Source organism: Molossus molossus, unplaced genomic scaffold, assembly GCF_014108415.1.
Source record: "Molossus molossus isolate mMolMol1 unplaced genomic scaffold, mMolMol1.p scaffold_m16_p_16, whole genome shotgun sequence".
Taxonomy (NCBI): Eukaryota; Metazoa; Chordata; class Mammalia; order Chiroptera; family Molossidae; genus Molossus; species Molossus molossus.
In genome coordinates, this window is record NW_023425351.1 from 60,676,089 (window position 1) to 60,698,672 (window position 22,584).

General features: G+C 44.7%; 2 protein-coding genes across 2 annotated transcripts in view; one reads left to right on the top strand and one right to left on the bottom strand.

Moving 5' to 3' along the window:
* LOC118631564 (MDM2 binding protein) overlaps positions 1-597 on the top strand; it is a 53,329-nt gene extending 52,732 nt beyond the window's left edge. The window contains exon 22 of the mRNA XM_036264008.1: positions 264-597. Within this exon, the coding sequence (XP_036119901.1) occupies positions 264-302 (39 nt within the window). The 3' untranslated portion in view covers positions 303-597. The remainder of the gene's footprint in view (positions 1-263) is intronic.
* Positions 598-11,343: 10,746 nt separating this feature from the next.
* SNTB1 (syntrophin beta 1) overlaps positions 11,344-22,584 on the bottom strand; it is a 200,848-nt gene continuing 189,607 nt past the window's right edge. Inside the window, exons 5-7 of the mRNA XM_036264495.1 lie at positions 20,039-20,235; positions 15,296-15,486; positions 11,344-11,902 (exon numbers count right to left, since the gene is read on the bottom strand). Of these exons, the coding sequence (XP_036120388.1) occupies positions 11,810-11,902; positions 15,296-15,486; positions 20,039-20,235 (481 nt within the window). The 3' untranslated portion in view covers positions 11,344-11,809. The remainder of the gene's footprint in view (positions 11,903-15,295; positions 15,487-20,038; positions 20,236-22,584) is intronic.

Consider the following 22,584-nt stretch of genomic DNA (forward strand, 5'->3'; position numbering starts at 1 on the left):
GACTTTGAAAACATTTGAAATGTGAGAAAAGAAAGCAGAGTCATCATTTGGTCCAGTGGGAAATGATACTCTGCAGTGGGAGTCAAGCAAAAAGTGCTCTCCAGCCAGAGAATGAAACGTGTTTGTGAGATAACATAGGTTTTGAGAGCTTGACTTTTTCATTTAAAATTTCTACCACACTCTTGAAGTTTTAACAGTATCTTTTTCTATCACTTACATTTTTAATAAAAATGGTCCATAACCATATTCTTTTCTTCCACTAGGTGATTGAATGGGTATTGGAAAAGACAAGCAAGAAATAACACAGAATCATTCTCTTTGGACAACTGTTAATTGGGCAGAGCTACTACCTACTACTTCCTTTCTTACTTTGAACATTATGAACAAATTTCAAACTTTATTCAAAGAATAGATGTTACATCTCTAAAGAATTTCATTGATATCCCCTATTTATGTAGTTTTGAGGATGCTCAGTTAATGTATTTTAACTATATACATATTTTATATTTTCATTATATTTTAATTTTTAAAGTGAATATTTTTATATATGTTTTGAAAATTTTACTCTGGGTTATTTAATTATTCCAATAAATAGAAAAAGATGTTTCTCTACTTCTTGGTAAATGTTTTTGTTGTCAGGTCTGTTTAAATTATTGAGCCTCAGTGCAAATGACTTCTCTCATGTTCCAATGGCGTAACTCATTGGACTGCCCGATTTAGAAAATTCTGGCGAACAAGTTCAAGCACGTAGCCATCTCCCCTGCCCCTACCCCGAGCCACCACCCGGAGCCAGTGCGAATGTTATTTGGGGTCAGAAATGAGGAAAGGGCAGAAATTGTGAAAATAAGCTAGAGCAAAAGTAATTACAGATTCCCAGGAGAAGAGTATCTTTCCCCCATTGTAGCAAATCTGGAAAAATGTGGAAAATACAAGGAAGAGTGAAACAAATTCTAGCATTGCCCCCATTATCTACAGGTAACTTCTTTTAATATTAAAATATACGTAATTATTTTTCAAATTTTTTCAAAATCGGGGTTGTGTGTGTGGTGTGTATATTTATGTATTTTAATTTATAGTCTGCTCTTCACTTAAAGTATCATGAATTTTATGTCAAATATTTTAAAAACTGCATAGTGCAAATGAATCAAAATTTGTTTTGTCAGTCCCTTGTTGAATATATAGGTTCAGTTTTTTCATTTTATAAATAAAACTTCAGTGAATCTTCCTACTATATCATTGATATTTCCTTAGTATAACTTTTTTAGGAAAGGGTTTTGTGGGTCTTAAGATTCTTGGTAAATATTTCCAATTTGCCTTTCTAAGAGAGAAGTGTGCACACCCACCAGCAGAGTCCCTGTTTCCTTTACTGATGACTGAAAATAGTGTGTGTGTGTGGGGGGGGGGGGGCATTTAAAAAATATATTGGCCGCTCTCTACTTGCCTGTTTCTATTTTTATTTTGACTATTTTTACTTTTCTCACTGGTTTGTGAGGGATCGTATATATCGAGGGTATTAGCCCACTGTCATTTTGTTGATGGTGTTGTTTTGACCGAGAGGGCACTGAGCCAGAACACTCGGCAAACATCACTTGCTGTGAGCGAAAACTCATGGAAGAAGAGGCCGGCCGGCCGGGCCGAAAGTGCAGCAGCACAAACTTGGGGCTTGAGGAACCCTGCAGGAGAGGAACCCAGCTGACCTCTGACCTCTGTATAAGGTGAGCATGAGAGGGACCTTGACCGTAGGTATATGGGGGAGAGAGTATAGGCCGAGCTTAGACATCAGCTTCTCTGGGGAGCTGTTTACGGGTGCTGGAAATAATGTTGCAAGTTCACACCCTTTAAAATGAGAAGTTTGGAATGAGACTCCCTTGGAAAAGGGGGCACCACAGGGCACAGGTACCTTTCTTGAGAAAGATCACACCACGGGGCTGTGTTAAGTAGTGTTGAAACATTTGTCAAGCCTGGCCCGTGTGACCTGGGAAGAGGTTGTACCTAAGGAACTTGGGGATCAGTATGGTTATGTCCAGGCAGAATGTTGGAAGTGTCAAGGCGATCGATGTGCTTGTGTAGGTGAATATGACAGGGTGCAGAAAAGATGAACCGTAGAAGGCGCCATTCTGTTTTCCATCTGAATTTAAAAGAGATACCAAGGGTTGAAGAAATTCTGGATTGGAAAATAAAGTGGTTTTCCATTTCCAGTATGTCCAATGGCAAGAGATTCTCAAAGTAAGAAATAGCCTCAGGAAAAAGATTACACCAAAGGCGTAGTTATATAATCCTTTATGAATACCTTAGTAATACTTAATGATTTAAATGATATGGCAAATGATATGAAATGTGAAGCTGTATATTGTGGATAACTAATGATGTTGGGCATATTTTCATGTGCTTATTGGCCTTTTATATAAGTTTGGAGCGATGTCTACTCAAATCCTTTGACAATTTAATTGAATTATTTTTGTCTTTGTAGAGTTGTAAGAGTTCTTTATATATTCTAGATTCTAATCCTTTATCAACTATAGGATTATAAACATTTTCTCCCATTCTGTGGGTTGTCTTTTCACTTTATAGTTTTCTTATATTTACGTTTATGATCCATTTTCAGTTCATTCTTACGTATGATATAAGGAAGGGACTCACCTTCATTCTTTTGCATATGGATGTCCAGTTGTCCAGAAGTATTTATTGAAAAGACTATACTTTCTTCATTGAATTTTCATCATAAGAGAAAGTCCATAAAGTTTGAAGGAATTTGTATCACAATGAAAAGAGGCCCCCTGGCCCCCAAATTCCAATAGGAAGGAAGCAGGATGAGGGAACTATTGTAAACAGGAACTATTCCTTATGGAAAGTAGACTTTTTGGAAAGTCTTAGCCAAGAGCTCACAAGGCAGAGCCAAACATGATGGGCGAGGGTACCACTGCCAGGTAGCACAAGGAATCCTGATCCACATGCCCTGCCCCTGAGTGCACATGGGTGACATGCCCAGCTGGGTTGCAGAATTATTGTGGACCAGTGACTGTCCTTAGTAAAATGAAGTATCTGCTAGTTATCCTGTCCCTCCCTCACCATAGTATGTTGGATATATAAATGTCACTTAACTAGGTCACAGTATTTTGGATTTTAAAAAGCTACACCCTAGGAAGAAGTCTCATCCCTTGCTGGACCAGATGACGATCACAAAATACTGGACTTTAGCCTGTATTAGGAGGAAGTGTGTAAATTTTGCATAAGGAGAATGAAAATAACCATGGCCAGATAGTGGAATGTGGTAGGTTAAATTTGACCACAAAGCTTTGAGCTCCTCCCATGAGGCAGTGGAGTCTGTTTCCCTAGTCCTTGTATTTGGGCTGGCAATGTGACTTTGACCATATACGGTGGCAGAAGTGACATGGTGTGAGTTGGAACCTAGTCTTCAGGGACCTTGTAGCTTCTGGTTTGCTCTTCTAGAATCTGGCCCTGACCGTAAGGGAGCCTCATAGGGAACTGGTTTAGCCTCCTGGACAAGGAGAGGCCAGAAGGGAACAGGTGCCCCTTCTGACAGTGAGCACCAGCTACCGACAGTGAGAGGCATCTGGGACCTTCCAGTTCAACAGGGTGCACCAGCTAAATACAGCCACACGAGGGAGCCTGACCAAGCCAGCAAGGAACCGCCCGGTCAGCCTCAGTGAGAAAGAAGACACTGCTGTGTTGTCAGCCACCAGCTTGTGCCGTGGTTTGTTTGCGCAGACATTAGGTTCCATTCACATCGAAGAATCCATTGAGGCCAAGTATAAGAAGGAAAGTTGCAAAAACTTTATTTTTTAAGACCTTAGTTTGGCCCTGGCCAGTTTTGCTCAGCGGTTAGAGCATCGGCCCACGGACCAGAGAGTCCCAGGTTCAGATCCCGCGAAGGGCACGTACCTTGGTTGTAGTTTGTCCCCGGCCCCAGTTGGGGTTGTGGGGTGGCAACCACTTGATGTGTCTCTCTCACATCAATCTTTCTCTCTGTCTCTTCCTCCCTCTCTCCCTCCCGCTCTATCTGAAGATAAATGCAAAAATGTCCTCTGGTGAGGATAAAGAAAAAAGGAGAGACCTTAGTTTGAAGGCCCTACTTACAGAAAAAGAAAGCCCCTTTCAGACCAGACTTGCCTTTCTCGTGACACCCAGACTCTTGCGGAGGAAGCAGCTCCTTCCCCCACTGCGGGTGAGGAGCAAGCGGAGAAGCTGCGGGCCAGGCCGCCCGAAATGAGGGTTCTGACCCCTCGGGAGGAAATAGGATGTATTCATCCAGAGATTGGAGTTGAAAGGTGCTGAAAATATAAGTGGCTTTGTTTCTTGGAAAGAACTGAGAGGTGTTTTTGTGTTGTTTGTTTTCTTCGACATTCCCAGGCCCTGGTCCAAGCCAAGGCAGAAGTGCAGCCATCAGGCCAGTGGGCTCCGTCTCTGAGATTGGAGTCGGGGTTAGAGGCCTCGTCCAGGGGCGCCTTCTCCTCAGGGGGCTGATGGCCAGCCAGTCCCCACTCCTGTCTCCTGTCCCGTTGGGTGTCATTTGTTGCCATTCCCCACCTCTGCCCTGCTCTGGCTTTCACACTCAGCACTGTTCTCCGCACTGAGTCCTGCACCCTTCCAAGAGGGGACCTCGTTTATGTCCAGGAAAAATAACTGGAGGATAAAAGGCAAAAGTCGAGGTTCCCACTGCTTTTCTGTTCTCATACAAATGGGATTCCTTACCCTACATGGTTCAGTCAACTTAATGAGGTATTAGACTCGCTTCCCTTGTGAAATCAAATTTAGTGTAATTTAGAAGACCGCAGGTGCGATGATAATGAATTTCTAGCCAGATATACACAGTACTATTACTCAAGATTTTATAAACAAGTTCAAAACATTATTCACCATTGTCATAAAAAGAAAAACTTTTTCAAAAGAGATTTTTTTTTTTATCCTCACTCGACATTTTGCCATTTTTTGTTCAGATAGAGTGGGAGAGAGAAAGGAAGAGAGAGAGAGAGAGACATCGACGTGAAAGGGACACATCGAGTGGCTGCCACCTGCATGACCAACCAGGGCCGGGGACAAACTGCAACCGAGGTACGCGCCCTTAGCGGGAACCGAACCCGGGTCTCTCTCGACCACAGGCCGACGCTCTAACTGCTGAGCCAAACCGGCCAGGGCTCAAAAGAGAATTTTAAAGTGCACATTGAAGAAGTTCACATAACGGGAGGGTATTAAGGGTGCACTTATGGTCCTGGTCCCATCTCCCAGCAACAACTGGTAAGAAGGAGCTTTTTTTTTTTTTTAATGTATCCTTTCAGGCACTTTTATATAAGTATAGGCATATTATTATGTGTCCATTTTTTTCTCTACTGAGCAAACTCACCACCCTTTTTATAAGAAGTATTTGTTAATGTCCCCTTTTCTGTCAAGGTAAAATGAATAAATAAAGGTCTTTGGCCAAGCTCCCTAGAAAGCCCAAGCTGAGGCAGGGATGAGATGCTGATGCCCAGGGGGCCCAGTTCCGGGCACTGAGAGGGGTGGGGGGAAGGCAGGAAGGCAGGAGAGCAAGGCAGGGTGACCCTTGACTGCACTGGCCCTGCTTCCTGAGCTCCAGAGACAGCTGGTCCCCCAGCAGTGTCTTCTCAGTCGCATGGGATGTCTCAGGATATACGGTGTATGGAGAAACCATGTCTCAGAGATGCACACAGGAAGGAGAAGAAAGGGATTATGTACTTATCTGCTTGGCTCCTTCCGATTATTAACTTCTGTTTGACCCACAAAAATGTCAGTCCCCTGCAGCTCTGGGTTGTCATTACCTTTAGCAGCTGCTCAGGATACCAGCTCTTAGGCCCTGCAGGGTGGCCTGCCATCCAAGTCTGGAATGGATGACAGAACCCAGAAATCCAAGTGTGCGTCTCAGCCTCGCTCCTGGCAGCCAAGGAGAGGCCCCTGTCCAGGCAGCAGGTAGTCGGCTCTGAGTGGCAGAAGCACTTGGTTCCAGCAGAGCTGGTGGTGCCTAGCCTTGAGTAAGAGCTCAGTCTGGGAGACTAGATGGCGGCACTGAGGGTCTCGGGGGGGATACACTGGGTGTGCCTAGTACAGTATGTAATCAACACGCACTCGGGATTGTTTTATTGCTGTCTCCTGACTGTAAGGCAAAGACATTTTAGGAAAGGAAAGTATGATAATAGAATACCATGCATTTCAGCATGGAGGTGCTAGGGTACAGCTACAGTGAGAGACAAATGAAGTCATCGAGTATTTGACTCACCTGGATCCTGCCTGAATGAGGCACAGATAACAGTAGTCAGGTGTCTTGTATTGGTGACTCAGGTACCATGTTCACACTTATTACCTGTGACTTGTTTTTATAAAGTGATTTATAAAATGCCCAGAGCAAAGCAAAAACACAATCTTTCTTCCATATGCATATGGTAGGTGCGTACCTAGAAAATTCAGAACCTATTGAATTGGATAAAAAGATGTTTTCCTATGTGTAGTCAGGGTCTAGGCTCAGATCATTATAAACATGTTTTCCACTTGTATGAATAACTCAAAGGACACACAAATTATGTGGGGGATGTGAGGACTGTCATCACATCGCAGGAAGTCTGCCAACTCTGGCTTTTGTTCAGTAAATACTATAGTGCTCCTCCCTCCCAGTCATGCTGACAGTAAAACGCTCACAGATTCCCATAGACCCCGGCAGGGACACTCCTCCTGAGAACCACTTTTAAAAAGCAAACGGAATATCTGTCTATAGTATATTTATGTCTGCATTTTACAGAACTTGCATCTGGAAATTTTGTCCACATTGGCACTTAGAGATGGACCATTCTTTGTAACAGCTGCACGTGTTCTGATGCATCCGTGGGCCAGCATTTATTGACGTCTTGATGGTCACGTTGACCTTTTCTGCTTCTTAATACAAACAGTGCTGCCAAGATGAGACCCTTCTACATTAGTCTTTGAGTACTTGTGCAGCTGGGTCTCTAGGATAAGTTCCCGCAAGTCAAAAGGTACATATATATATATATTTTTTCTTTTTATAAATTTTTTATTTATTTTTTTGTTACAGATATTTTACCTTTTTTACCCCATTGGCACCACCCACCCCACCCCACCTCCGCCCTGTCCCCAGCTTAGTTGTCCATGTCCATTATCATGCATACATGCATATAAGTTCTGTGGTTTATCTCTTCCCACCCCCCCACCCCCTCTGCTGAGGGATGTCAGTCTGTGCCCTACTTCCATGTTTCTGGGTCTATCGTATTTCTCAGACTGTTATGTTCATTATATTCCGTATATAAGTGAGATCATGTGGTATTTGTCTTTTTCTGCTTGGCTTCTTTCACTTAGGATAATACTTTCCAGGTCCCTCCATGTCGTCTCAAAGGATAAGAGATCTTTCTTTCTTGCCGCTGCATAGTACTCCATTGTGTATATGTACCACAGCTTTTTGATCCATTCGTCTACTGATGGACACTTGGGCTATTTCCAGATCTTAGCTATTGTAAATAGTGCTGCTATGAAATTGGGGGTACATATATTCTTCCTGATTGGTGTTTCAGGCTTCTTAGGGTATATTCCTAGCAGTGGGATCACTGGGTCAAATGGAAGTTCAATTTTTAATTTTTTGAGGTAACACCATATTGTTTTCCATAGCGGCTGCACCATTCTGCATTCCCACCAGCAGTGTACTAGAGTCCCCTTTTCTCCACACCCTCGCCAACACTTGTTGTTTGACGTACATATGTTTTTAAGTTTTTATATATGTTGCTGAATTGGCCCTACAAATTATAGCTAAATATATACCTAATTAATAATGGTGGATACGGTTGCTTGTTTTCCCATGACTTCCTCCCACTAGACAAGGTTTTAATCTTGGCCAGTTGGTATTTTAAGGATGGAAATGAAGAATGATAAATGTCCGATTTAAAGCCATTTTCTGATCATTTTATACTACCTAGTAGTCACTTCTCTTTTTATATAAGACATTCATGTGGGAAGGATTGGACTTTCAGTGTTTCCTAGGGTGGAACAGGGTGATGAGTGAAGTCAGACAGACTCACACTTTGGCTCTGAGGACGTGAGGACTTGCAGACGGCAGCCGTCGGTGCGGCCTGCTGCCAAGGAAGGAGCTCCCTCCCGCCGCGGGAACGGACAGCTCCGGGTGTCCGGAAGACAGGTCTGGGTTTAGTGGAGTATTATACAAGGTTAACACTTCTGAAAATGCAGTACCTGGACCCTTGGTGTATGTGGGATGACTTTGAGGGGGTATAAACGTTTTAAATTTTAATTGGTTTATGTTCATTTTTATATGTATTTTCGATGTTGCTTTATTACTAGCAAATGATACACTCTAAGGTGCTAAAATTATAAATAAGCCTTGGGCAATAATGTGCCTGATGACCTCTCAAGCCTCCTCAGTACTGAGATTCTGCAGCTGTCGATGTAATCTCGATATTCCTGAATTATCAAATAGCAAAATGACTTCTCAGCCATTTATTACAAGCAATTTAGACACAAACCAAGTTTATCATGGCGGATTTCAAGTATTAGGAGCTTGGTGGAATCCCATGAAAACTGAGTTAAAAATGAGATTCCTCAGCCCAAGTGAAGACCCATCCTGAAACTACACACCTCAAAAAAAGTGGCTCCTGGCACCCCCTTGACCCATTGGCACCTTTTGCAGGCCAGGGCCTAGGAAGAGAAGAGCAGGCCGTGTCTTCGCATCCCTCTGTGGCTATCCTGAGACCACCAGCCAGTCCACCGTGTTCAGAGGTGAATATTTATTTAACTCATTTATAAATTTTACATGATATCCATGGTGCTATAAACATAGGCACATTTTTAAAAACACAAGATACATTAGAAAATGACTCCCTCACCCCAGCCCACTCCAATCCCCTCAAGATGGCATATCTAATATTTGTAAAACAAGGACCAGAGAGGCCCTGCACATTCATTGTAGGAGTGCTTCTGACCTTAATAGTCATTCCTTCTGACTTCAACCAAGAAGGGTTAACAAGCTTTTAAACAAAGGAGCATGCATTTTTCAGCCTTTTAAGTCCATCAAACAATAGAATTAATTAAATGCCTCTGCCTGGATATTTTTGAATAAGTGTATGGTTTTGTTTCTCCTACTTAGTTCAAGTCAGAAAAAAAAATTGGTACCTATGTTCCCATTGGCCTTTACCATCCTTATGGGATGGTTTAAAGATGTCATTACAGTGAACAGCTCACCTGAGCACATCTCTGACAAATAGGTAGCTTTCCCCGAAGTACTATTTTCTGTTGGTTTGCCCTTAAAGGGACAAACATTGTGAATTTAATAACCCATTGATTCACATAAAAAACAGACTGAGCACAGAGAGAACTGGGCAGAGACAAGTTCCCCCCCAATGACTCAGCTGACTCATCGATTTACCAGGCATGATCCAGATGTATGACTTTGTGTCATTCACGATATACGTAACACGCATCAAGACAAGATTCAGACCTACACCGTAAAGTCACTGTAACTTGTGGAATTCGGAATGAGAAAAAATGAGTGTTTGGAATCGATTCGTCACAGACACTCTGATAGAACACACTAATTGGAACAAAATAAAACGATTCATATATATAATTCTCTTAGTAAAATTTTCTGTTTTTGCTAATAACATTTTAATTCAGAAAATGCATTACTTTTATTCAAATATATTTTTTCTAAAATATAAATATTTAAATTAAGTTTTTATAAATGCAGAGAATGTAGTTTCTTTTGATTCCCCACCCAGATATTAATCAGTCTAAAACTTAAGTGATGAAGAAATAATACTTGTAAGTATGATCACTTTAATTTGTCTATAAATATATAATAGGATCTTTGCAACTTAATTATGAGTAATTAACTCATACTTCATGTACTACTGAGCACCTTAGATTACATATTGTTGAATTAAACTATTGGCATTAATATATGTATTTTAATATGTTATTTACAATCACAAGTATAATTCTCTTGTATAACAACATTCCAGTGATTTTGAAAATATATAATGAAAGAGTGCAGTATAATTTACAAATGCATCAAAGCTTTCCTTACAATAGTCAGCCTGGGACTGGACATTCTTCAGCATTTTAAATGGGGAACAAACAAACAAAAAAATCAGTGTTCTAAAATTTTCCCAAAGTCATACTTTTGTTTTGTTTTGAAACACTAGCTCCCAAGATGCTCAGTTAGAAAGGAGCTCTATAGGTAAACTTAGGAGGCGGCACGTGGTCCCTCCCGAAGAATCACAATGTACATTCAAGTCTCCAAGGAGGCTGAAATCTGTTCAACTTTTTTTAACTCGGTATTTCGCAAACATTTTTTATTACCAGTGTCTCATTACCACCACCCCCAAAAACACCACTCAGTGCTTCTTGGAACTAGTGTTACATGGTACATATTGGGGAAATACTGATCTAAAATAAAACTGCAACTCAACAAACACTGTCTGAGTGCACAAAATCACATTTAACTTTTCCACTTTTTAAAGCTTTTTGCATAGGTATTTACCAAAATATGATCCTGGAAAGAAAACACACACAAATCTAACTGAGGATATTTGTCCATGTAAACTGTATGGAAAAGAAGGGTTAAACATGCTTACAGAAATTCTAAAGCTAGTTTTCAAGGTTTGAGGAAGGTGACTCCTAGTCAAATATTAGGTGTACTTTTAATGAATTTGTTTTGAAAGATAAAAGCATTTAATCAGTAATATGATATGGGGTGTCTGAAAATATTCTCATAGAAAAATATCAGGTCATTGTATTATTTCCCTGGAATTCTGAAAGAGTTGCGGATGCTATCAATAAATTTGATTATAATGCTGGGTCTCTATCTAAAACCCAGTATTATCAAGAATGATATGAGGCTGCTCTATTACTGGTTCAGAAATGAATGCATGCATGCAAGCATAGGCAGAAGCAAGGTCACCAAACTGCTCAGTGCTTCCGCTGAAAACCACAGAATGGGGATAATTAGTTAACGTCACGTGAATTGTACATATATGCATGTGTGTATGTGTGTATCAAATGACGGTCTTTTAAAAAAATATCCCTACTTTGCTTTCTATAAATAAAGCTATCGGTCTCGGCTGTACAATGGCAGACCTTGGTGTGGGTGCAGCCCAAAATTAAGCATCTTTCAAGCATAGCACTCTTCAGCAAAGCTTTGCGATTTAAGCAGTCTACTTTGGCTCAGATTCCACCAGCTTACAGCTCAGATTAGTATCTGAGGTTTTAGTTCCTGCTCAGCATATGCTAATGAGAACACTTCACAATCTGTCTACATGGCTGAAGGATAATTCATTAAGAAGAAGTAACAGCTGCTTCATACTTAAAAGGTGGGTTCCCATTTATTTTTCTTTCCTTTCCAGGGAAAGTCAACTCAGAAGTAGGAAATAAATCACAAACAAAGGGCGGTTATGGGGAGGTGAGAGGTGGAAATGGCCATTTCTCATCTTGCTACTCAGCCCTTGCTTACCTGGGTGAACCAGTTGCCTAGAAACTGGTCTGATTAAGATCTGCGCACGCGGTTCTGCTTAAGGTCCTTGATTGTCAAAAGCTAGGCCGTGTGTTTCCAATCGCCCTCTCTGCACCCGTTTACTGCTCTGAAAAGACAGTTTATGCTGATGTGCCCTGCGGTGTTTTCTCAGGATGCCTCCTTGTAGTTGGTGGACCGACAAGAGGAGTCTGGGACAGGGACGCGGACTCGGGGTCCAAAGCTGACCGGCAGGCGAGTCTGATGGCGCTACCTGGTGGCATCGCAGCCCTCCTCCCAAGGCAGGTCGCCCTCTGCTCAGGCCACCAGGCCCAGTCTTGTAATCTTAGCTGACAGGAAGGAATGGATGATGAAAACGATCGGCTTGGGGCAGGAATGAAGGTCCAGTTGCTGAAATTTGAAAAGAAGAGAGCATGAGAGGTTTGCAAAGGAACGCTTGGCACAGACGAGCGGTTTCCACATCGAAGGGATCTGTGCACTTCCTGCTTTTTCCCCCAAACCCCACCCCGAGGACATTTTTACATTTATCTTCAGAACAGAGTGGGAAGGAGAGAGAGAGAGAAAGAGAGAAACATCGATGTGAGAGAGACACATCGACTGGTTGTCCCCCGCTCGACCCCAACCGGGACCAGGGACAAACCACAACTGAGGTACTTGCCCTTGGCCAGAATCACACCCAGACTCTGGTCCGTGGGCCGACGCTCTAACCGCTGAGCCAAACCGGCCAGGGTCCTACTTTTAAGAGTTAATGGGGGGCAATGAATGTTTTTAAATCCTTGCTCCTTGATGAGATTAAAAAATAACTCTGAACTGACATCTCATAATGTCTTTTTTTCCTAAATTGGTTCTGTGAAATTTACACCTACCAACAGCATAAATATTGACGTTGTCCTTCTGGACTGCTGTTTATTTTTGGTATCACAATAGTGCTGTTTTTTATGTTGGATTAGGTACAGCATGAGGCAGCACCAAATTTCACAGCTGAAGGTTTGGTTTGAGTCCTGGCTCTGACCCTTTGGAAAAGTCACTTAAAATTTTTCTCGGCCCTCTAACTCACAGGGTAATGAGAATAGTAAATGAGCTACTGTATAGAAAATTCTTCATACACTCCAAACACAGAACCCAATGCTGCTAAGCAACTCTGTCCTTCCTGTCCTCTGTCCTTCCTGACCTCTGTCCTGTACCCTTGGAATGTCGTAGGCAAGCCTGTCACCTGTCTGTTCAGGCCCCTTCTAACGTCTCACCTTTTTTGGTGAGTTCCTACAGGGCCGACACAGGGTGGATCGGGTTGAATTTGTATCACCTGGCCCAGCTCAGGAGCCCTGGAAGACTTATCCCCAGTTCTCATCTGCTGTCCCCAATTCTCTTCTGATGACACTTCTGGTAAATAACCTGAACGTCTATCCAGCAAAGTTAAGGTTTTACATTAAGTTTTTTTTTTTTTTATTATGTGCTAAGTATTTTTTTATATGCTAAGTACTTTTTTTATATGCTGTCTTGATGAATTTTCACAAAATCCCTACGAGGTAGCTGTCGTTCATATCTGTGATTTCTATGGGAAACTAAGATTTGGGGAAGTTGTGAAACCTGAGATCACAGATCTCACCGCACAGAAAGCGTGGACTCAGGTGCAAGTCTCCGACGCCCGCTCGGCTCAGCCCATACTCTAATTCACTGGCAGAATGCAACGTTCGGAAGTCACCTTAAAGGTAACCTACTTCAGTCCCTGTATCATGTGGATGGGGAGACGCAGATCCAAAGAAATAAAGGACTTGCCCAGGACAGGTGGTGAGTAGTGCCAGACCTCGAGAACACGGGGGTCTTGACCCTCAGTTCACTGCACCTCCCGCACCTCTTCTCTGCTCCCCGCCCCACACCGGATGGGCCTGCTGCCTGCTCCCTGAGGTCGCTCAACTGGACTCCTTGGGGGAGTTGCCTTTGAACTTGAGCTTATCAGCCTCATGTACTGGCAGCAAACCTGTCCTTCCTCTGTGCTCCACGTCAGGTCATAATTACAGGCAAAGGGCTGACATTTAGACAGAAGTGATTTCTCTCACAGGCAAAAATAGCCTTGAATTTTCAAGGATAAAACAGGAGACGGGTTCTTGTTCTTTTCGACTTCTCTGTGAGAAAGTACACAGTTGAGTGATTGGCAGAAACGCAACTGAACTAGAAGCGTTCTTACTAAGATGGACTTGCAGATCACTTATTTACTTTTGAGCTGGTGCTTCACACAATTTACTGTTTGAAACATACAAATAAATGACAACCAAAAAAATCCTATGAAATGCTTCCAATGCATTTTAAAAGTTAGAAAAATGACTGGCTGGGAAATGTTCTCCAAAAGTGAGTTTAGATCAGCCCTCATCCTCGGGGCATCAACTCCATGACTGCCTGTGGCTCCCACAGGAAGAAACCTGTATTGTGTTGGGGCTGGTAGCACGGTATGTTCTAGAACAGTGGGGCTGAGACTGGGATGAAAGGCCCCTACGCACTTTTTTTTTAATCCTCACCCAGGGATACTTTTCCATTTCATCTTCAGATAGAGTGGGAGGGGAAGAGAGAGAGAGAAATATTGATGTGAGAGAGACACATCGACTGGTTGCCTCCCACACAACCCCGACCAGGAACAGGGCCAGGGACCAAATTGCAACCGAGGTACATGCCCTTGACTAGAATTGAACCTGAGATTCTTTGGTGCGAGGGCTGACACTCTTACCACTGAGCAAAACCGGCGAGAGCCACTACGCATTTTTGGGTGTGGTCCTGGCCCCTTTCTTCAGTCACCCCCTTCTAGGTAACCCCGAATGTTTTTCAGAGAATTACCAATGAAATAACTATAGTGAGATGGGGTGGGGGGGGGATAGATTGTGGAAGGCCAGTAGCTGAACTGAAATTCCTGGATCTTACAACAGATTTATCTCTGCATTTTATATATCCCCTATCCCTGTTATCAAGTGGGAGTCAATAAATATCTATAGACTAGCCCAGGGACTAGGTAAGACCCAAACAGAGACAGTTATTACGAAATCAAGGTCCTCTGATGGTCTGTGTTCCACAGCTTCAATAAGATGCTCTGTCTTCCTGGGTCCTGTCAAGAACTACACTGGCTAGAACATGCAAGGAAGTGCAGTTCCCACCCTTCGGGGAGCTGAGCTGATGTACCTTCTCGTTGTGGCAGTAATGATCATAGGAGACCATGAATTTAAACGTAGGGGCTTATGCATTGATATGAAAAGCATTACCTCCACTGGCAAACTGGCTAATTTTGTTGCACATTACCTGATATTTTCCCAAATTTCTGGGCCTTTGGCCCTCTCACCACCGCCGCTTCCACGCTGCCCCTCGTCCAGCCCCCGAACCCTTTTGCTCCCGTGAGACCTCCCCGATGGCTGGGACCGTGTGGTTCACGCCCCTGCGTCCCTGGCACCTAGCATACTGCCAAGGTTGATCAGATGCTTGGTACTTTTAAAAAAATAAATGTACATTTTGAGGCTGGCAGTACCCTATTTGAGATTTAATGCTGATTTGTAAAGGATTCTTTCCTTGGATTCAAATGTTCATGTAGTATTCTGGGGGAAAAGAAGTCCGATGTAAAGAACGGTGAAAAAATGGGATTCAATCAGCTTTACAAGGATTGAATAAGACATGAACCTGCAAGTACTTTGTTAATAGTCAAATGCTAAAAAAATACAAGGCAGTATTATGTCTGCAAGCTGTCATATAGGTGTGTTTCATAATGAAATACAGGAAACCACACTTTCTAAAGAAAAGTGCACTTACAATCTCTCCATCTTTGCCTCCAAAATCTAAATACAGCATCCTGATTCCATCATCTGAAGACATTTTCAACTTTTCATATGGAGCCTGTATGATTGTCTTGGGAAAGGCACCCTCCTGAGGTTCAGTGGTGACAGAAAATCCGTTGTCATAATGTATGGTCAGACGGCACTCCTGGTTTCTGCAGGTGCAGGCTGGGGGGGGGCGGGGAGAAACAGTGGAAGTCAGTCCCCTTTCCCAGACACTTAACGTCAAGTTCTCCTCAGTCCCAGGACCAGCCACAAATTTCTTTCTGAAGTTAGAAATTAGTGATTGTTCATTAAAATATTCTCCATGGATTGATTTTGATCTAGTAATTTAACTTGCTCCATGCAACTGAAGGAAATAAAGGGAAAGAAATTCCATTTGCTGGGCTATGCTGCATTTCATCTGGCCTCCAGCCCTGAGCTGACCATCCGACAGCACGGAGGTCGAGAGGTGTGCTCACTCGTCTCGAGCCGAGAACTGGCATCTGAGTCACAGTAAGCTACCCGAATCAGCATCGCACTCCCATGTGCATGCGTCCATGCACTGACACGCACGTCCATGCACTGACACGCACACACACGCATTCATGCACTCACACGCACGTCCATGCACTCACGCACACACACGCATTCATGCACTCACACGCACGTCCATGCACTCACGCACACACGCATTCATGCACTCACACGCACGTCCATGCACTCACGCACACACACGCATTCATGCACTCACACGCACGTCCATGCACTCACGCACACACACGCATTCATGCACTCACACGCACGTCCATGCACTCACGCACACACGCATTCATGCACTCACACGCACGTCCATGCACTCACGCACACACACGCATTCATGCACTCACACGCACGTCCATGCACTCACGCACACACACGCATTCATGCACTCACACGCACGTCCATGCACTCACACTCACACACGCATTCATGCACTCACACGCACGTCCATGCACTCACGCACACACACGCATTCATGCACTCACACGCACGTCCATGCACTCACGCACACACACGCATTCATGCACTCACACGCACGTCCATGCACTCACGCACACACACGCATTCATGCACTCACACGCACGTCCATGCACTCACGCACACACACACATTCATGCACTCACATGCACGTCCATGCACTCACGCACACACACGCATTCATGCACTGAACTCACACACGCGTCTACCCCCAGGTGGAAAGAAGCACCCTCTCATCCATCACCAGAGTTAACCAATCTGACACACCTAAGAAGTCAGGAGTGAGTTGTTCAAAAAGAATTAATTTTTAAGAAAGGAGAACAAAGCTCATTTTGTAGGCAGGAAGGAGTGCCTTTTAAGTCTTCTTAATAAGCCGATGACCTTGGTTTCGGAGAAGCTGTTGAGGAGAGTCGGGCATGCCCCCCTTCCTTGAAAAGGGCCATTTCCTCCCCCTGCCCAGTGTGGCGTCCAGGGGACCCCGGGTGCTGTCCACCTGGTGCCCTCTGGTCCAGGCACCGCCCCGACACCTTCCGATCAGGTGAGGGACCTGCTTCACCGGGGGTGCTGTGCTCGCTGCTCAGAAAGACACCAGCGCTCCAAGCTTACGAGCTGGGCGAAGGGACCGCCACCAGGACCCACGGTCCCATTTAGAAGATGTGTGAATATTTAAAGCCCTTGACCAGAGTTCTGGAAAGGGTTAACCAGTGTTAATTGGAATTTTTCCCCTCCCAACTACCATGTTTAACAGACCCTGGCAAGCAGATGGGCTCAGGCCTCCGTAAACAGGTAAACACGCCAGGACGCTTCATTGGTGGGGTGGGGTTCGGGAAGTCGAGTCGGGCATTATCGATCACTGCACACCGTCATTAGCTCAGCTCAGCTTTATGAACCAGCTGAGTCTCACTTCCCCGCACCCTCCGTGGCTGGACCTTAGCTGAACACGACAGAGGTAGACTGGTCACCACTCAGGTGCTTTAGGTTTCAGAAATCAAGTCCTTTCCACTCTGTGCATGTATCCGCTCACGCTCTGGGACTCAGGCTATGGAGGGAGGAGGACAGGGACCTTGGAGGCTCAGAGGAGTAACCCGGCGGGGTGGCGGAGGCTGCAGTGCTCAGAGGGAGGGCCTTCGAACCGCAGCTCTGGCTAAGGCCCTTCCTCCGGCTCCCATCGGGCGACTTTCAGCTTGCACCTGAGGGCTGATGCTCTCCAAAGGTGGTTTCTCTGCCAGGTCTTAGTCCTTCCAGACAGAGCCCCCAGTAATCCCCATTATCCTCTCAGAAGGGCCCTAGGCCTCTGCCACCCTCCTGTCCAAGGATGACCAAGGACGGCGGCAGAGACGAAGTTATGGCTTCTCATCGAGTCCTCGTTTTGGACAGTTTTCACTTCTGCCACCAGCAAAATATGTGCGTGAACGGGCGCTAACTGGGGGTTTTTCCTTCCTTCCTCTATGTTCGGACGGTAAAGCTCTGCCATCGGATGTTCTGAGCGAACTGGCTGTGATTACTTTTAATTCCCGTTGACTTTTCATGGCCTTTATGGAACAGAATTGGTTGTCTGAAGATGTTCTCAACTCACACAGGCTAAACTGAACACATTATCAAGTTCTGATTTAAACCTAAGCCCCTCCCCCGACCTCTGCAGGCATCGCAATTGGTAACTGGGCTGCACCTTTGTTCATTTCCTTCCTTTTCTCCCAGCACCGGCCAGCGCAGTCTGCACCGTCCTTTGTTATTCTCCTCTGGCTGCTCTGTCAGCAGCCTCCTTGTACTTCTGTTGAAATACGGTTCAGTTTATTGAGGGAGAAGGATTTTACAAAATTTGTGGAATGTAAACTAAACCAAATCCCTCTGCCATCTTTATGCTTTCCGAGAACACTCCTGACGTTGCTGCAAGGAGCCCGACCGTCTCTGATACTACACACTCGGCTTCATGCGCTTTCGTGTTCAGGTGCTTGGGTCTTTTCCAACTCTCGGCTTCAGACTCTGGTTTTCCTCGCCGCACAGAATAGGCTTGTAAAGTAGAGATTCAGTGACACTCCAAAACGGTTTTCAACAATGTTGGAAATATCTGGGGGCACTAATTTGTTTCAGGATAATTTCAAAAAGATCAATTAGCCTGGCAATGCAGCAAAAATTTTACAAAATAACTGGTTTTTCGAATTTGCTTGAGTAGAGGAAATGGGGAGAAACCCTACTACATGTTGATGTGTGTCCCATTTTTTAAAAAAGATTTTTATTGATTATTTAGGGAGAGAGGCAGTGGGGGTGGGGGAGAGAGACAGTGATTGGTTGCTTCCATATGCTCCTCAACCAAGGATGGAACCCACACCCAGGCGTGTCGCCAACTGGGAATCCAACCGGCAACTTCAAGTGCACGGGGCTATGCCCACCGATTGAGCCACACCGGCCAGGGCGTGTCCTGTCTTTTAAAATACGGAGTCCACCTTAGCTAATGTTCAAGATTTTATAGTATATATTTTCTTTCTTCTTTCTTTCTCTTTCTTTCTTTCTTTCTTTCTTTCTTTCTTTCTTTCTTTCTATCTATCTATCATCTATCATCTATCTATCTATCTCTATCATCTGTCTATAACCTACCTGCCCACCGTATGCTTTGGAGAGTGGCATGGAAACTATCTATCTATCATCTGTCTATCATCTGTCTATCATCTGTCTATAACCTACCTGCCCACCTGTATGCTTTGGAGAGCGGCATGCAAACAATTTCTCCCAGCAGCCCGAACAGGGCTGTTGTTTCTGGAACACGGGCCTGAGGCGGGGAAGTTCCGTGTCTCTGGAGACAATGTAGTGAATGAAGAATGGACTCGAGAGAGAGACACAACACGGAGTTCAGGTGAGTTCTGTTGTACACTGGTTGTGTGATCTCGGGCAAGTTACTTAAGAATTTGCTTCCTGATTTGTAAAACTACATTGACAAGGGGATTGTGGGGGTGATTAGATGAGATGAGGCAATGTATCGTGACCTAGGACACACACACACACACTCACACACACACACACACACACCTAACAGTATTTACGCTGATATTTTTATTTCAAATTATTTCATTTAAAAATGTTGGTCTTGTCCCCAATTAGTTCATTTCTCACAGTATGAGACACACTAAGAGACATTGCATAAAATGCTTGGCATATAGCATTCAGTCAACAGTGTAGCAGAGAAGGGTTCTCACACACACACCCACACACACACACACGTGCCTCGTCCCCCTTGGCGCCCTTCGGGAATGCGGATGCGCTCAGTGCTGCCTCCATCCCGCCTGCCTCCCGTTGATGGGGGGTGGGGGGGGGGGCTGCCCACTCATCCCCAGCATAAACCCTCTGCTCCGCTCACCCCACCCAGATGCCTTTGGTTCCGGCCCTTTTTCACAGCCTGATTGTCCAGTTTTCTGATCAGTTCTGTGAGCCTCCTAGTATATGCTCAGTCATTTTATTCTGTGATAAAGTACTCAGGATCAATTTCTGTGGTTTACGAGAATCCTCGTGCATGCCTTCAAGTTCATGCCCCCAGCCGGCCACCTGGGGTTAGAGGCAGGCGCAGCGCATCTGACTTGCCAAATCGCTAACCTTCGTCGAATGAAGACGGGATTTAATCTAAGTTTACCTGTAGCGTTTTAAGTACCCCAGAAGGCCAGCGGTGGAAACTTTGAGGCCCGGGTGAGGAAGAGGGTGACATTGGGAGTCGGAAGCCAGCAGTGCTCACCTGTGGTGACTTCGGTGATGAGCTCAGCCGAGTTGTGGCAACCCTGTACTATGCTCCGCGTCCAGTGGGAGAGGTCCCTGCCGATCTCAGCCCTGAACAGATGGGTTTCAATGCCCTGCCTGGTACCTGTTCGCGTTGCAAAGGACAGATCCACGCCAGCCTGGGGCGATCCTTTCCCTGGACCTGAATGGACCAGCCTGTTTAGAAAGCGAGAGAGAGGGAGAGATCATCAAAGTGGAAATGACTTTAATTACTTGACATGTCACCTGGTAAAAGCCCCCAAGTTGGTGACTTGCTCGCATTCTTCTGATCTGATCTGAACTATCCCCTTGTGATCACCATGGTTTTCTGCCATGTTCCCCTCACCCAGTTCCCCTCCAGCGGTCGAGTGAGATTAAGAAAGTGCCCAATAGCCCAGCTGGTGTGGCTCAGTGGTTGAGCATCGACCCATGCACCAAGAGGTCACTGGTTTAATTCCAGGTCGGGGCACATGCCCAGGTTGTGGGCCTGATCCCCAGTGGGGGCGTGCAGGAGGCAGCCAATCGATGTTCTCTCTCATCGATGTTTCTGTCTCTCTCCCTCTCCCTCTGTCTCTCTCTAAAAAAATAAAATAAAATAAAAAGGAAAGTGCCCAACAACTATGTATCGAGTTGAATATGCAGAGGAGCTGATTAATGACTTCAGTGTTAGACAAATTCAACTGTATTCACTCATCCAAAAAGAAAGACTTAAATAAATGAAAGACACAACAATTCAAATCGTGTGTAGCATCCCCTGTTCCACGCCTGGGCACATACAGGCCCCGGAGTGAGCATGAGACGAACGGGAATCCCCTGCCTCCTGTTAGACTCAGGTCCCTGTTTCTTGTAGTCTGGAGCACGGCTGCACTGTTTGTCTGGGTGTGCGTTTCTCACGCACGTCTGCAAAGCAAGTGCACCACCAAGGGGCTCCACTGAAGAAGGAGCAGCCTGGCCCTGGCCGGTTTGGCTCAGCGGTTGGAGCGTTGGCCTGCGGACCGGAGAGTCCTGGGTTCAGTCCCCGATAGGGGCATGTACCAAAAAAAAAAAAAAGTAGCAACTTGTGCACCTGTGTTAAAGCTTGAGGAAGAACTGGCAACGCTGGACTTCTTGGGGAAAGGAAGAGAACTGTACTTTAAAGGAGATTTAAGGGATTTTCAAGAATGGTTTTTACTGCACACATTGTTCAGAAAATACTTCCTGAAAAGCCAGACTTGGTACCACCTTCTGAGCAGACACTGGCCAGCCCAGCTTCTCACTCTCCCCCTGTGGACACGCACGTCTCTCAGGTCTCGCCTCCTTGGTATCTCAGCCTTCTTTGGGGAGAGACTACCATGAACAACTGGCAGGAGAGCGTAAGTATAATTCAGTACATATTGCTTCTCTCCAGGGGCTTTGCATTTTCAGCCTTATCTTTTAATACAGAAACATTTCACCGGTTGCTGTAGAAATCCCAGGTGTGTCTATTTGCTTGGTGGGTGGAAGGGTTATTTTCTTAGGCAAAGCATTTGTTACTGCTAGATTAAAAAATGCACAAAGGAAGTCCAAAAGCTTATTTTCTCTTATACACTTAAACATTGTAGACCAGAGTTATCAGTGGAATAAAACATTGCAGCCCATTGAATTTCTCGTAACAAGCTTGCTATTACTAAGAGGCCTTTTCTTTACTTGCAAAGTTAGAGGTGTGTACTGCCAACTTGAGGGAAAAGGTTCATTGAAAAAGACTGGGTTATAAAATTCTTTGAAGATAAAGAAATTCCCAAGAGAGAACAATACTGGCAAGAATGTGGAGAGAAGGGACTCCTTGTGCACTGCTGGTGGGTGGTACTGCCATCGTGGATGACCATGTGTGGAGGGTCCTCAAACAATTACAATTAGAACTACCACACAATCCAGCAACCCCACTTCTGGGAACACAGCCAAAGGAAGGAAAACCAGTATCTCAAAGAAACATCTTCACTCCCATGTTCATTGCAGCATTATTCACAATAGCCAAACTATGGAAACAACTTAAGTACCTGTCGATGGATAAACTGATTTTTAAAATGTGGTGTATATATAAATGGAATATTATTCCGCCTTTGAAAATAAGGAAATTCTGACATTTGCAACAGGGTACTAGGCTGAGTGAACTAAGCCAGACAGAGAAAGGCATATACTGTATGATTTCACTTACATGTGGAATCTAAATAAAAATAAAATTCAAACTCATAGAAATAGAGATTGGATGATGGTTGCCAAGGGACGGGCAAAATAGGAAGATAATGGTCAAAGGGTACAAACTTTTAGCTATAGCCCTGGACGGTTTGGCTCAGCGGTTGGAGCGTCGGCCTGCGGTCCAGAGGGACCCGGGTTCGGTTCCCGCTAAGGGCACATGCCTCGGTTGCAGTTTGTCCCCACCCCTGGTTGGTCGTGCGGGTGGCAGCCACTCGATGTGTCCCTTTCACATCGATGTTTCTTTCTTTCTCTCTTCCTCTCTCTCCCGCTCTATCTGAACAGAAAATGGAGAAATGTCCTCGGGTGAGGATA